Source organism: Manihot esculenta, chromosome 6, assembly GCF_001659605.2.
Source record: "Manihot esculenta cultivar AM560-2 chromosome 6, M.esculenta_v8, whole genome shotgun sequence".
In the NCBI taxonomy this organism is placed as follows: domain Eukaryota; kingdom Viridiplantae; phylum Streptophyta; class Magnoliopsida; order Malpighiales; family Euphorbiaceae; genus Manihot; species Manihot esculenta.
The window spans coordinates 26,621,505-26,636,573 of NC_035166.2; the positions used below are offsets into that span (position 1 = coordinate 26,621,505).

A 15,069-nucleotide genomic window follows, 5' to 3' on the forward strand; every position below is an offset into this window, starting at 1 on the left:
AATACCAACTTTGGTCTTAGCCTAGTTAAAGAACATCAATGGCTGAGATTCCTCGTTTGCAATTTATTTCCAATCAGCAAGTGCCACGTAGGACTCACGAGAAGCAACCACCAAAATCACAAAATTTTCAATTTTCAACAGATGCCGTTGGATAATTGGATGAATGCTAAGTGGCCAAGATTGTTGAGGTTGCAGTTTCATGAAAAATGTCAAATATATATATATATATTATGTTAGGTATGGCATGATAAATTGAGCGTTTTCAGATAACGCAATCATCACTTATTCAGAATCTAAAATTATAATCCGTCGAGTCCATGTGTGACCTCAATCATCACATTATTTAGTTTCGATTCTTTTGGATATGTCAATTTCAAACAAACATTTTATTTTTATTTGATTTAACCTTCAAAATCTCCTAATTATAACCTTTTTTTTTATATAAACAAAACTATTAAATTTCTAAATTTTTAAGTGAAATAGAAAGAGTCAAAACATATATATCAAGTCATGTGTACACATAAACATTAAATAATTACATTTTGTTTATAAAAAATTAGATATTAAAATTCACTTAAAAAAATTAGAAATTAAGAGCTAAATGTTACATGACCAATGTTTATTTAAAATAAAAAAATCTGTGTTTAGTATTATTATTATTATTATCTAAATTTACAAGATCGAAGCAGTTAAAGTAATAAAGAAGTATATAGTAGAGAAAGATCCGACTATCATGATGCCTATAAAAAAAATGAATTATAAATCATGATGAATAAATATGGTGTTTCTCGTGTTCAATGCCATAGAGATTTGAATTATTCACCCAACCCCTTCTTTTATTATTATGACTATCCTTTGACAAAGAAAAGTAAAAAAGTAAAAATAAAAATGTTTTGAAGAAAATAGAAATGGGCCTGGGCCTAACGCCCCCACGTGGGTGTCATAGTATAATTTGGTCTACCACGTACGTAGTACAATGATGATGACACACGTGGGCATAATTCATCAATAGCCATAGCCATACATAGGCACCCAAAGCTTAAGACCTAATTTGAAAAAAAAAAAAAAGAAAAAAAGAAAAAAATCCCAATTCCCACCTCTTTCTCTATTAAGAGTTTTTTTTTTTGAAGTGTTTTCTTTTTCAAGGCTTGGGCTTGGCTTTGGGACCAATTTCTTCCAAGGAATGTCTAGCAAAAGTGGAACACTTCCCCTTCATTTCTGATGAAAGATAGTGCATATTATGTCTGCCCCTCTCATGCGCAATACTTCAATTTTGGTTTCTTTATTATTTATATTTGGTTAATACCTTTTTTCTTTTTTGGAATTAACAGAGTCACCCATTTAAGATTGTCCAAATTTTCAAAACCACTTAATAGTGGGATCTCAGTAATGCTCATTGATCGATGTCCCCATCAACTTCTTCCTTGTTGAAAAAGAAGTTAGCCTTTCATTTTTCTTTTACCTTCTTCTTCAATTGCCTTCTGGAATTCTCCTCATGGGGCCAAAACCTTCGTGATGCATTATCATGAGTCAACTCGTTTGGCTTTTGCTAGTTAGAGAAGTCTTATGACATCAACTCAATTCCAATTGAATCACCCAATTAATTAAATTTCATTTGAAGTCAAATGTAGATAAAAAATATCCAAAAGGGGGAAAAAGTTATTACTAGTCATAACATAATCTGAATTCTTCTTGCCCTCCTTTTCTTCTTTGCTTTTTATTTTTAATTTTTTCCTTCCTTCTAAGGGTAGAAGGGGCATGATCAATGTTTTTTCTTTCTAAGCTTTTTCAAGGCAAGTAAAGTGACAACACATTGATAAAGAAAAGGGTGTTTCCATTGTACATTGTTTCTTCTATATGCATATATACATAATGGTTTTGACATTCATGAGATCATCATTTCTTTAAATTAATTTATTTTAAAAATTAGAATATTAGATCACTTTGTTTGGGATCCTATGGTTTGTTTAAATAATTGATTGGATTTTCATTTTAATGATATATTTGGAATCAACTTACAAAGTTAGTTATAATTTACAAATTTAATTCACCAAATAGATATTAGATAATTAAATTATAGATCCTTTAATTTCTTAAAAAGGGCATACAAATAGATACCTAATTAACATGAAATGGGTACATTTGGGTTAATATAAAATATAAATTTCTCACCAAAAGAATGAAGCTTTTTCATGAGTTGACTTGAAAATATAGCATTTCATGAAAGAAAGAATTCAGCTTTGACCCCTAAATATGGATGAGAATGGTCTTCATACAACACTACCCATAATTAAACCTAACCTCATGCCTCTAACTATACATATACAGTGATGATGCCAATTTTCACCAACACTTTCCACATAAAGTCCAGTATTATGTGGATGATTGCATCACTCCCCTATTCCATTAAAATGGAATTTTCCCTCTCTCTCTCTCACCCTTCAACTATAGTTACCCAATTCTCTCGATCTTTTGTTAACATGTTTATCTCCTACATATTCTATATTTGGCATACCGTGTACCCATATCCGTATTATGACTGGAGAGTACCACCATTTAGATAATTATGCTTTCAACTCCTCAGGGCTCATCATGGTTCATGCTTGATTGAGTGCTTGCTAGGCTGCGTGTGCGTAGCACTCTAAAGCTAGCCAGCATGCTCGCTTGCTAGCACCTGTAGGAGTCAGATTCACCCGCATGGACTAACCCCATTGATTGGTTCCATTCAGATATTAAACATAAAATATTCTCTCACCCATATCAAGCTTTACTATTCTATTGGCGTAAATAAGAATTTTCTTGACCAAATTGATGTAAATGGTATTCAAATTTGAAGATGAGATCACATATATCCAGTTAAATTGGAATTTTTAATTAATTGTCTAAGTAAATATGCTTAAATAAAGATACATAAAATAGGTCAATTCACCGATTTGATCCTGTATCCATGAACCAATAATGTATTAAGATATATATATTTTGGCAGCTATGGAATCAAGAATCTTCTTAGCATTTGAAAATCAAGTCTAGAATAGAATGGTACATTGTACCTGCAGAAAAAGACATGCTAATTAATACCTTAATTTATTATTTTTTTAATTATATCCAAATCTCAACTTTTGTTTAAGCAGCTAATTAAATTGTTTTGACTTGAACTGGATCAATCAAAAAACAAACCTAATCTACGTTTATAGAAACGAAAAAGGATGATGCTCAAAAATACAACTAAAATCACTGAATCTGATTACTTTTGATATAAATAGTCATTAATGGGATCACAAATGTCCAGATTTGAACACACAGTGCCAAAGCCAAGTATATGGGGGAGGCTTCTTTTACCAAAGATTCTTCATCTTGAAGGGTTGGTTCTCTTATCCATGCAAACAAAACAAGCATATTAATTATCAAAAAATCTCTTGAATCAATCGCTGCAAATCCCTGTGCCTCTGCCCACACCACAACTACGATCGCAAAACTAAACGAATTAGTATAAAAATAATACCACAGAAACACAGACCAAAATGGCTTAGAAGTGCTCCCTAATTAATTAATTAAGAAATTAATTAGAGTAAAACAATAGATTAACTCTCTCTCCCTCCCCCACACCACTAGGCCTCCTTGATAAATTCTTGTGGTGTCATTATTACTTTATAGACGTGAAGGGTTTAGTGACAGAAAGCATGAGAATAAACAAAGGCAAATTGGGTGTGGAATGAGATAGAGAGTTGCCATACTCAATTGATTTAAAGGGCACATTCATCAAGATATGGAAATGTAGAGCAGCTGCTTATTCATGGTCCGACAAGTAAACAAAGGGCATCCTTTAATGCCCTTCCATTGGTAGGCAAAGGTTAAAAAAAAAATAAAAAAAGAAACAAACTTTATTTCCATAAATATCATAATAATAATAACAATTGGAAACCTCTCCCTCTCCCTCTCCTCTTCTAATTTTACTAATCCTCAAATGTCAGTCTCAAAAAATTTGTGCCTGCCCAACACTGAGCCATGTGGTGTGAATGAGTGATGCATGGTTGTGTAGAGCATAGTTTCCTCCACATTATTATTTGTAATTCTGCATGTGTAGACCCATCTCTGCCTTGTGTCCCCATTAGTCAAAATTGAACCCCTTTTAATTCCCCAATATGAACTTCAAGATCTATCGATGGTAGAGATTTTGATACAACTTGTCAAGTGGCCATTTCTGAATCCAAGCATTTAGAGATTTATGTACACATTAAAGCTGGTTTATTTCATGGGTTCTTTAATAATCAAAGTCTTAATCAATTTATTTTGAAAAGAAAGTGTGTATGTTTCTCATTAACTTTTTTCCTCTACTTTTGATGCATGACATGCCCAGCCCTGTAGCACATTTTATACAAACTAATCAGTAAAGGGTCCTATTATTGTGCACCAATGCCAGAAATTTGACTACAAGCAATGTTTGTTGAACATGGCCACTCAAAAACATTTGGCACATCTCCACAGCCAATGGTTTGTGGTCCAACTAACTGTGGATCTAGAAAACTTTATGAGTTAAAGTAATTATATATATACACACCACAAATAATTAATAAATTGGTTAGCATTTTTAATAAAAAAAAATTATCTAAAATTAATTGATGGGATTTTATGACTACCCACAATATTCTGTAAAAATATTTAATTTTTTTTAAAAAAAAATTAAAACCTCAATTAATTTTTTTTGTTAAATATAATTAAATGATATATATGAAATTAAACTAATATGACTAATCATGTCTGAACCAACAGAGAAGATCTAAGTTCGCCCATATGATATTTGATGTTGGAAGCCAACATTTAATCCTGCAATATCATTGAAGATCTAAGGCAATACTGCAATCACCATCTTTAAGAGTGGGAACTTGAGTACATTTCTCCATCTCAAAGTACATATATATACTCCACCCAAATTATTCCTTTCAAACATTTTCTTTTGCTACTATCAAAGGCTTCTTCCAAGCCTTCATTATTCTATAATTAAGCATTTCCCTAATCTTGAAAAAAAACCTATGACTTCCTTTTTTTTCTCTTTTCTTTCCTTCATATCTTTAAAAAAAAAACTTTGTTGGGTGATCAATAATTCATACAAAAACAAACATATAATCTATAGAAAAAGATAGCTTATAAAAGTTTAAAAGGAAAAAGCCAATAATGATATATGACCTTTTGCCCTTCAAATGTGCATGGAAAGAAATAGCATCTAAGGCGAGGAAAAGTGTTCCTCAGCATCCAAACACAATCCTTTTACCGACTGGGATAATGTTTTTTTCTTTGAATAAGACTGGGATAATGTTGATTTGCATAAATTTAAGCAAATTTCTGAAATTGCACTCAAATGTACCATTTAATTACTAAAAAAAATATATTACAATTTCAATAGATTTTATTATGATTTTAGATAGCATCCGTTATAATTTTTAAATAATATAATATTGAAGCTTACTTTAAATCATATATATATAAATAATAGAACCCAAATAAAATTCATATATTTACATTATATTTATAATTACCCTAAACTTATTTAGGTAAGTTTTTCATATATATATATATATAATCCATCAAGCACTATGAGTGCATGTGGATGTTGGTGTTACTATTTCATTTTTTTTGGGTTTTTTTTATTATTTATTATTTTGTTTTGTTCTTCTTATTGTTGTCAGGCTATTTGAGAGTGCTATTTGTATTGCTCTTCTCAACTCCAAGCTTTGCATTTTTCTTGCTCTTCTCTTTCATCCTTATCTCTCTGCAACTCCACTCTTCAATTATTTCTCCCTCTGTTTCCTCTAGATTTCTCTCGTTTCCTTACTTCCAACCACCAAATCAACTCTAATACTCACCACCCACTTGAATTTCTTGAACGTAATTGCAGTTAAAGACTCGACATGGCTCTTGAAACTTGGCTTATAAAAGTGAAAACTGCAATATCCCACAGCTTCGATTCAGTCATAACCTCTGCGCCCATACCAAAAACTTCGACGAAGTCCACCGTCGGAGTTTTAGCTTTTGAGATCGCCGGTCTTATGTCCAAGCTCTTCCATTTATGGCAATCCCTCTCCGATGAGAACATAATTCGCTTGCGAAATGAATCCATCTCCATCGAAGGAGTTCAAAAGATTGTCTCCAACCATGAGTCTTTCCTTCTCGGCCTCGCGTGCGCAGAAATGGTTGAGAATCTAAGGCTTGTTGCTAAAGCGGTCTCTAGATTGAGCAAAAGATGTGAAGATTCCAATTTGTGCCGTTTTGAACGTCTCTTCGATGAGTTTGCCAACTATGGCCGCGATCCTAATTGCTGGGTCTTCAGTTGCAAAGAAATGGAAGTTAAGAACAAGAAGATGGACAGGTACGTGACCATCACAGCCACGCTATACAAAGAAATGGAGGAGCTATCCATACTGGAGAATGGATTAAGGAAGGTCTTGCAGTGTAGTGAACATGAGTCAACAATGAAAGAGCAGAAGATTGTGGATCTTCAGCAGAAGATTTTCTGGCAGAGACAAGAGGTCAAGTATCTGAAAGAGAGGTCCCTCTGGAAGCGAAGCTTCGATGGTGTTCTCTCGATGCTTGTGAGGTCTATTTTCACTGTTTTAGCAAGGATAAAGGTAGTATTTGGCATAAGTCATGGGCACCCAACTTCTCTACCGCGCAGTCTCTCAGCGTCTGCAACTGTCCACCCAACTGAAAACCCTAGTACTTGTAGCTTTGTGTCAGGGCCATTAAAGAGCCCAAACCTTGAAGGAAATAAATATTTGGCTAATGGGTTCTTCGAGTCAAATTCCAAGCTCCTAAAGCCACCGGAAACCACACTTGGTGCGGCAGCTTTAGCTCTACACTACGCGAATCTGATTATAGTCATGGAGAAGATGATCAAGTCACCGCAACTAGTTGGTGTGAATGCAAGAGATGATCTCTATTCCATGCTACCAAACAGTATCAGGTCTTCGCTAAGGGCTAGATTGAAAGGTGTGGGATTCTCGGCTAGCGATCCAGTTCTCGCCGGAGAATGGCGAGACGCTTTGGGGAGGATACTAGGATGGTTATCACCTTTAGCACATAATATGATCAGATGGCAAAGTGAAAGGAGCTTTGAGCAGCAAAATTTGTTGCCAAAAACCAATGTTCTTCTCTTGCAAACGCTGTTCTTTGCTAACAAAGAGAAGACAGAAGCTGCCATTACAGAACTTTTGGTGGGTTTGAATTATATATGGAGGTTCGAAAGGGAGATGACTGCTAATGCCTTACTTGAATGCGCCAACTTCAACGGACTCTTGAATTCACAGAGTTCCAGCTAGGAATAATGTTTTCTTTTCTTCTTCTTCTTCTTCTTTTTTTTTTTTTTCTAAATTTTTGTTTCCAAGATTAATCATGTTTGATCTTTAGATTGAACTGGGTTTCAGATCTTTGAGGGATTGTTTTCATCCTGATCTGTATATGGCAATATAGATGTTTATGTACATGATATGATTTCAGTAATCTTTCATTTTCAAGCAATGCTCAAGTTTTCAAATCATATAATTATATGCAGCCATGTGAAAACATTTCTTTGAATATTATTGAATACTAATATAATTGAACAGAATCAAGATTCTGTTTGAAGTTGTGTGGTTGGTTATGGAGTTTATGAATTTCTAATTTTCCATGGAAATGCTTTTTCTGATATAAAGTCATTTACTAACCTACATAGAGAAGCAGTTCAATATATCAATTCTCAATGGGCCCTCCAAATACATTAGATTTGAGGTCACACTACTCTATGATCACATAGGAATCTTTTCAATTAGCACCAATCTATCATCATGCGAAGATAGACTTTCTCCAATACCCAAATAAAAGAATAAAGGGAAAATTATTATTTAGTATTTATAATATGAAACAATTTATTAATTAGTTTATTAATTTTAAAAAATATATTAAAATATTTTTGAAAGTTAAAAAATTATATTAATTAATTTTTTTATTAATTTTAATCATTAAAAAATATTTATAATATAAAGAAATTAATTAGTAAATTTTTAAAAAATATTAAAAAATAATTAATAAATTTTTTAAAATTATAGTGATTAAATAATAAAATATATAACAAAAAATTTAAGAGAAAAATTAATTAATAGATTTTTTTAAGATGTCAAAAATATTTTAATATATTTTTTTAAATTTAAAAAATTATCTAATAAATTTTCACACACTATAAAAACCAAACAGTAATTTTTTCATGCAAATTTCTTAGTAAGACGAGAAATTTCGTTGTTTAACATATATATTGGACGGATCTACTCCGTCCGGTCGGAATTTAATCTTTTTTTTTTTTTCACTCTATCTCCTTTTGATTTTGTTTGAGGCGTAAATGAAGAGCTCACCTCACCTCACCTCATAACTCATTCAATGATTATTTATTTTTTTTATTAAAAATTTAATTTATTTTATAAATTCAAATATATAAAACGTTATAATTTTTAAATAAAAAATTTATATATATTATTCAAATTATATTTAAAGATATAAAAAAATTATATTTAAAATTTATATCTATAGCATGTTCTGTATATTTGCCAACAAAAAAAATTCCGGAAAGCCATGGAATGCGCGATTTCCGTCCCTTCCCATCCCGTTGACGTTTCTAAATTAATACAAAGATTAAACACCACACCTATCATCGCATTGTTTTTCTTCATTTGTTTATGGCTTTATTTCATTTGGGCTTACAGCTCATGTCTTCAAAAATGGTGCCTTCTAATTTTCTTTCCCTTTTTTTTTAAAAAAGGTCCCCACACTTCTCCCTTTTGCTTCACAGTCCCCACAATACTATTATCCTTTTCGGCCCACCTCAGATATATCCTTTCCAATATTATTATTATATAATAAGTTTTGGGCAATCAAAGCTGAACTGCTTTCAAAACAGGAGATCCAATTAGATAAATTATATATGAATTTAGAATATGATGAGGGAGGTCTTTATTAAACACCACGCCGAAAGTTTGGATATACATCCCATATGTGTGGCTAAGGTGGTCATCGGTTTTGGTCTAAGTCGATCTCAATTCAAAACTCAGGAGAAGTTGAAACCAAATCACATGGTCTCTCTTAATTTTGTTTTGGTTTGACCCAACTCTGATAAATTCAACAATTAACTTTTTTTAAAGGACTGCTTTCTAGCTCAAATGTTGGGTTCAACTCGATTTACTAGATCCATTTTAATCGGTTTTAATTTGAACTAAATCAATTATAATTTCAAGCTCGACTGTGGCGCGTCCATGTGTAGCATTTTGGGGGAAAATAACCAGCCTTACAAGGTGCCTAAACAGAATGGCGTGTGGTCCAAAGCTGGGACATTGACCCAACTGGGTAACACCAGTTAAAACGTTAAGTTTTAAATCTTCACAGCCTAAACCATCCAAGATAGACCAGTAGGTACCGATTACTTGACAGTACTCTGGAGTCCGGGCTTTTCAATATCGAGCAGAATATGTCGAACGTCATCCGATTTGCTTGGTTTTGGTGCTGATTAAGCCCTATTCTTTTGAATCATCAGCCCATCCGACCACCCTTTTCGCGGAATGGATCAAAGGAATATTGGAAATTTGTTGTCCATCAAGGGAAGGGCAGGCCCAGTTTCACGACGCCTAGAGGCCAAGGGTTATAATTTGTCTGTCTAAATACTCGTTGGGCCCTTGTTATGAAACTTGGGTATTACTCCCTTCCCATTCAATAAGGCTGGTGTCTTTACCTCCTCCTTGGCCTCTAAATTAGATAAATATAATATTTAACGAATGTGGTAATTAATTAAAATTTTGAGTTAATTACTTTAGTCCATTTTTTTAATCAAAATTTTTATTCTTTTCTGTCAAATAAACATTAGTTAACCTATCTTAGTATTGATAAGAGGAACCAGCTAGTACAAAATTTTAAAATGTTAACCTATCTTAGTATTGATAAGAGGAACCATCTAGTATAAATTTTTAAAATTAAAGGAACTAAATAATGTATATACATATATTATAATAGTAAGTGGGTCATTGCTCTATGGCCCAAATAAAAAAAACGCCGGGCATTGCTGAGTGGCGATTTTGGCCAAAACTCTTACCAAAACCATAAGGCAATAGTGTCTATGAAAGTAGAGAGAGCAGGTACGCCTAATCTCCTCTTTCCAAAACATGGTGCGGTTAGCAGGCAGAGTTTTAGTGACAAATCAACACACCTCTGTAACCATACTTCCGGCCATATATCTATATAAATATGTTAGAAAATGAACAGTTAAGGATGCAATACATGGAATGATCATAGCTTCTCATACCTATTCTCAGAATGGAAGAGAATGAAGTCGTAGAACCCTCGAAAAGAAGGCACATCAGGCAACCACCATCAATTCCATTTCTCTGGGAGGAAAGGCCAGGGGTAGCAAAGAAGGGCTGGAGACCTGTTGTTTCTTCAGTTACTGCTCTAGCTCTACCATCTCCAGTCAGGCTTGTTGCCTCTGTTCCTTTCAACTGGGAGGAAAAGCCTGGAAAGCCTCTATCCTGTTTCTCACAGTCATCAACAGAGTCGGCACTTATAACCTGGAAAGCCTCCGATCATCATAATGTTTACAATTTCAACAATGAGGAGAGTGGCGGCAACGACAATAACAGGAATAAAGAAAAAGGAACCTTTGACTTAAATCCTGAATCACACAGTTATGAAACTGATGATTCATTCAGCTCCGCACCCTCTCTCTTGGCAAATTGCCTGGTATTGTCATCAGCAGTTTCCACTACTGTACCAGTGCCAAAAACTTTCGCAAAAAATGACATCAATGACCAGTTAGAAAACCCTTCCTCACCTGCTTCTGACACTGAAAGCAGCACAAGCAGCAGCAGTTATGAAACCATTGCAAGCCTTACAGGGGCTTCTTTCTTGGAGTGTCTCTTTCCGCTATATCCACCCAATTCTGGTTTCCTTGGGAAGGTCTCCTACTCCAAAAACAGCTCCCACACGCCTCCAGAGCTAAAGAGCAGCACTTTTGATCATGAAAGTGACACTAATGTCGTGACAAAGAGGCCACCAACACTAGGAGAATTGATAATGATGAGCCGGAGGAGTTACCAGAGACAAGCTGTTCAAATGGGAAAACAGAATCTATCAATGGTATCTCTCATTTTTGTGCTCCCCTTTTTGTGCCATTAATGCTGCAGACTAATTTCTGATATAATACTATGGCTAAACAACTAAGGATAGAAATAGAAAAGCCAATGAAAGCAAAGAGCAAATATATTTTAAACCATCTTCTGGAAAAATCTTGAACTAAATAAAAAAATCATTTTATTATCAATCTGTTATTTTCTACAAGAAACTCAAAGCAACTTTCACTCTCACTTGATTACACCTGCGGCAGGAATTCTTAAATGGGAAAGCTTTCACCTGCTGTGTCTTTGGTACTGGCATCAAAATGATTGAAGGATTGCAGAGGAAGAGGCATCATCCAAAATTGAAGCTAATATAGCAAAGTGTTGCGGTTCAGAATCACCCTGCATTCAGTTTTCTCCATGAAGCTTTCCTACCAATTTGTTAGAGCTTTCCACTTCCAATTGAAAGGATATACTCATTATATAACTTCCCCGATGTAACCACATGTTGAATTCTTATTTCTCATAAATGTGAACTTAAGTTTCTCATCAACTCAGCAGCTCGAAATTCTCCATGTAGATTGTTGAAGAAGTGCTCTCTTATATAGCAATGCTATAGGGAATTAAGGCTGAAAAAAAGTTTCCTATTCAAGGTTATAATTCAACCAGTAGATTTACGAGATTCTGCAACTTTGCGGATCCGTTCTATGACTACAGGAATATCTTCTTCAGTTAAAGTAGTAAAACAGCAACGGAACCACCCTGGTTCTATGCAGTGGCAGGCTGAACCAGGAGTTACATTGATCTTAGCAATATTCAACAGCTTATCCCACAAGTCAAGTTCCCCTTTCTCACTGTAAGAGGGGATTAGTTTACCCATATCAGCCCAACAGTATAAGCCAGCACTACTTTGCATATACTTGATTCCTAATTGCGTCAAACCTTCAACAAATAACTCGTACATTTTTCTAATCCTCATCTTATTGGTATTGATATATTCTGTAATGAATCTTGCATCTGAAAGCATTGAAACTAGCAGCCTCTGGCTTGGAGCAGAAATAGAAGAAAATCTAGTCAACCTTTTAGCGGCAGTCAAGACATTTTCGTTGTATGAATAGATAGCCCCAACCCTAAACCCTGGAAGAGAAAGATCTTTTGAGAGACCATATATTATATGAACCCTGTTCTTGTCAAAATCTTCTTCCTCGAGAATTTGTGCCATGCTCACAAATTCACCATCTCCATACAGAGACCCAGCAAATATTTCATCAGAAATAATGTGGATGTTCTTCTTTTGGGCAAAGTTTAGTATATCAGAAAGTGTTTCGCGAGGCAGTAAATTGCCAACAGGATTTGAAGGGTTAGAAATCAATATGCCACGAACTTTCGATCCTCTTTTTCTAGCCTGATTGTAAGCTTGTTCAAGAGCAGTGACACTCAATATGAAATTGTCAGTGCTGCGGCAGTGAACAGGTACTAGCTCCACACCTGTTCGCCATCTCATATCTCTGTCAAATCTGCAGATTGCTTTCCTAATTAACTTCAAGAATTAATTTTAAATAAAAGCTAAATTTACTAATTACTTCATCACTGGGTTAGAAAAAAATAAATTTATACCCAGGGTAATATGGCGTTGGAACAAGAAATGCATTTCCATGGTCTGCCAAGCAGAAACATAAAATCTCAACTGCAGGAGTTGCACCTGCAGTTAATACCATCTGTGATGCATCAAATGAGACTGCTCTTCCCACAACCTGAGACATGAAATTTGCCATAGCCTGCAAAATCCAGAATGTATACAACAAATCATTGAAAAAACAACAGCATAAACATATTTCTATCAACCAGGTTTATGTGCATAGCAACAACATTCATAATAAGGCAATTTACTGCAGTTTAAAATGATAAACAAACAAAAATCACACGGAAAAGTTCAAAATCAAAGAACCTAGGATTCTCAAGCCAAGTGAAGAGATTGCGAAAGAATAAATTTATTTTCACCACCAGTGGTACACAAACTATTAAGACAAGACAATACCCAAAAACTAATAACCCAGTTCCCTATATCAATTAACACACCTACTGAATAGTCTCTAGAAGCAAATAGCAAAACACACCTCTACAAACACTGATATTGGCACTGAAGTTTTATTTTCAACTGACGAAATTTGATGCCAATAATATGCTCTTTAGATTAACCAACAAAAAACAGGATTATCAACGACCAGATGACTTCAATTAACCTGGAATCCACGTTATAGTGGCAGCAAGAACTTCGAGTTCTCCTCAAACAACAAAATCAATTAATCAACCTCGCTCATTGGAGCAAAAGGCTAGCGAATACAGGATTGGCAGAACAAGCAGCTAAACTTATAACCGCAAGCATAAATCAGAATTGAAAAGATTACTCCGCCTTACCACTTTCAACTCTATCAGTCCATCGAACGGCTGGTATGTCGCGATACCATTAATGTTCATCTCAACACCGTCTGTCCCCAGTATAGAATCCCTCAGATGCTTCGCCATCCAGTTCTCGATCAAATCTAGACACAACTAAAACCACCGAAAACAGCCAATTAACCCAAACAACATAATGCAAAATATTAACAAAGTCAAAATAAAAAGAGAACCAAAACTCACTCTGTTCTCAGACAACCCAAGCTGAATAATCCCATTCGGATTACTCGTTCTATCATACGGATTCCCCGAAACCTTATCCAGCCCAATATAGTAGGGGGAATCATTAGGCTTCGCAATGGACATCGCCCGGGTCGATATAGATGCCCGACCAGAGCCAAACGAACCCCGGCTCGATAAGTTGGACCGCGAAGACGTCCTGGGGATCTGCGCAAGGTCTGGAGATGAAGCGGAAGGCGACGGAGGGTTCGAAGAGGGATTGGCAGAACGATGTCGTTTCAGGTATACATGGAAAAAGTAGACGAGAGCGCAAGGTATTAGAGAACCTAATATCAGGCCTCCTCTGCCTTGAACTACACCTTGAAGTGGCACTATAAGTCTCATTCCAGTGGCTCCGGTGGGTTTCCGGGGTCGATGCTCTTCTTCAGATAGGGCATGGAATTGTGTAAGTGTCATTGATTTGGCGGATGGAGCCGCCGGGATTGAAGGCCTCGTGAGGTCCGTGAGGTGAAGCTTGTAGAAAGTTTGCTTGCTTGGGGGGTTAAGAGAAAGGGGGGGGGAGGGGTTGATTATTCGGTGCTTCCAAAGTACTATTTTAGAATTTGCCGGAGAGAAGATTTGAGGGTTTTGTGAGCCGTTGATCGAATGAGAGATTTGGATTTTTTTTTTTTTTTTCAATTTTAATTGCTGAGCTTAGTGACTGGTTTGGTGGTAATTAGCAAAATGATAATGTCCCGAGTATGAACAAAGTTTCATTCTCTCTTCTTTTGTGTTTTGTACAGGAAAATATTCCCGCGGCTACGACAAGCGGGGGCAACACAAAAGAGGATAAAAGCATAAAACAAAGGTTGGGATGTTGCTTTTGCTGCTCCCCTGGCTTTGCGGGAAGAAAGAAAAGAAAAATGTTTTATATTTAATTTCAACATTATATTTATTAAAATAATTTTAATTTTAATTTTATTAAAATAATTTTAATTTTAATTTTAATTTTAATTTTTTTACTGGAGTTTAATTAATTCAATTAAAAAAATTTTGAGTTATTTTTATTTATTTTTAAAATTAAAATATTAATTTTTTTATTAACTTAAATACAAAATTAGAAAGGAACTAAATTGAACACCTCTCATAGCACAACATAATAATATTAAATATGAAGCGAAATATATGCCCTAAATCGGTGATGCAAAATATTATGATTTTTAATAATAATAATTAAATAAATAATATAGGGATATTTGCCCATCCCATTCCCATATATTATTTTCTCGCCTCGAATTTCTATGTACATCAGGATAAAGGCCAGGCATTTTGT

At 34.6% G+C, this 15,069-nt stretch overlaps 3 protein-coding genes across 7 annotated transcripts; 2 read left to right on the forward strand and 1 right to left on the reverse strand.

Annotated features, from left to right (window-relative positions):
• Nucleotides 1-5,674: 5,674 nt before the first annotated feature.
• Nucleotides 5,675-7,374, forward strand: LOC110616772 (protein PSK SIMULATOR 1). Its single transcript, XM_021759254.2, has one exon. It carries the CDS (start codon nucleotides 5,907-5,909, stop codon nucleotides 7,311-7,313), a length of 1,407 nt encoding a protein of 468 aa, XP_021614946.1. The 5' UTR covers nucleotides 5,675-5,906; the 3' UTR covers nucleotides 7,314-7,374.
• Nucleotides 7,375-9,944: 2,570 nt separating this feature from the next.
• LOC110617640 (probable aminotransferase ACS12) lies at nucleotides 9,945-14,627 on the reverse strand. 5 transcript variants are annotated; one of them, XR_006351049.1, is made up of 7 exons: nucleotides 13,761-14,627; nucleotides 13,539-13,673; nucleotides 12,738-12,898; nucleotides 11,416-12,637; nucleotides 10,838-11,110; nucleotides 10,313-10,574; nucleotides 9,945-10,244 (listed from the first exon to the last, which is right to left on the reverse strand). XR_006351049.1 is itself a non-coding variant. In XM_021760567.2 (4 exons), the coding sequence occupies exons 1-4, from the start codon at nucleotides 14,211-14,213 to the stop codon at nucleotides 11,782-11,784; spliced, it is 1,605 nt and encodes a 534-aa protein (XP_021616259.1). In that variant the 5' UTR covers nucleotides 14,214-14,627; the 3' UTR covers nucleotides 11,294-11,781. The 5 variants fall into 5 exon arrangements, 1 of the variants encoding a protein (XP_021616259.1); XR_006351050.1 differs by having other exon boundaries at nucleotides 9,945-10,535; XR_002488408.2 differs by having other exon boundaries at nucleotides 9,945-10,574.
• On the forward strand, nucleotides 10,324-11,695 carry LOC110617641. Its single transcript, XM_021760568.2, has 2 exons — nucleotides 10,324-11,142; nucleotides 11,390-11,695. The coding sequence occupies exons 1-2, from the start codon at nucleotides 10,324-10,326 to the stop codon at nucleotides 11,495-11,497; spliced, it is 927 nt and encodes a 308-aa protein (XP_021616260.1). The 3' UTR covers nucleotides 11,498-11,695.
• Nucleotides 14,628-15,069: the final 442 nt, after the last annotated feature.

What these genes read in the sequence shown, in the direction of transcription:
- LOC110617641 (XM_021760568.2), top strand. Translation starts at nt 10,324, where the DNA reads ATGGAAGAGAATGAAGTCGTAGAACCCTCGAAAAGAAGGCACATCAGG. An exon ending in GAAAACAGAATCTATCAATG is followed by an intron (nt 11,143 to 11,389) that starts GTATCTCTCATT and finishes CACCTGCGGCAG; the next exon opens with GAATTCTTAAATGGGAAAGC.
- LOC110616772 (XM_021759254.2), top strand. Translation starts at nt 5,907, where the DNA reads ATGGCTCTTGAAACTTGGCTTATAAAAGTGAAAACTGCAATATCCCAC.
- LOC110617640 (XM_021760567.2), bottom strand. Translation starts at nt 14,213, where the DNA reads ATGACACTTACACAATTCCATGCCCTATCTGAAGAAGAGCATCGACCC. An exon ending in GACTGATAGAGTTGAAAGTG is followed by an intron (nt 12,899 to 13,538) that starts GTAAGGCGGAGT and finishes TGGATTTTGCAG; the next exon opens with GCTATGGCAAATTTCATGTC. An exon ending in CCAACGCCATATTACCCTGG is followed by an intron (nt 12,638 to 12,737) that starts GTATAAATTTAT and finishes AGCAATCTGCAG; the next exon opens with ATTTGACAGAGATATGAGAT.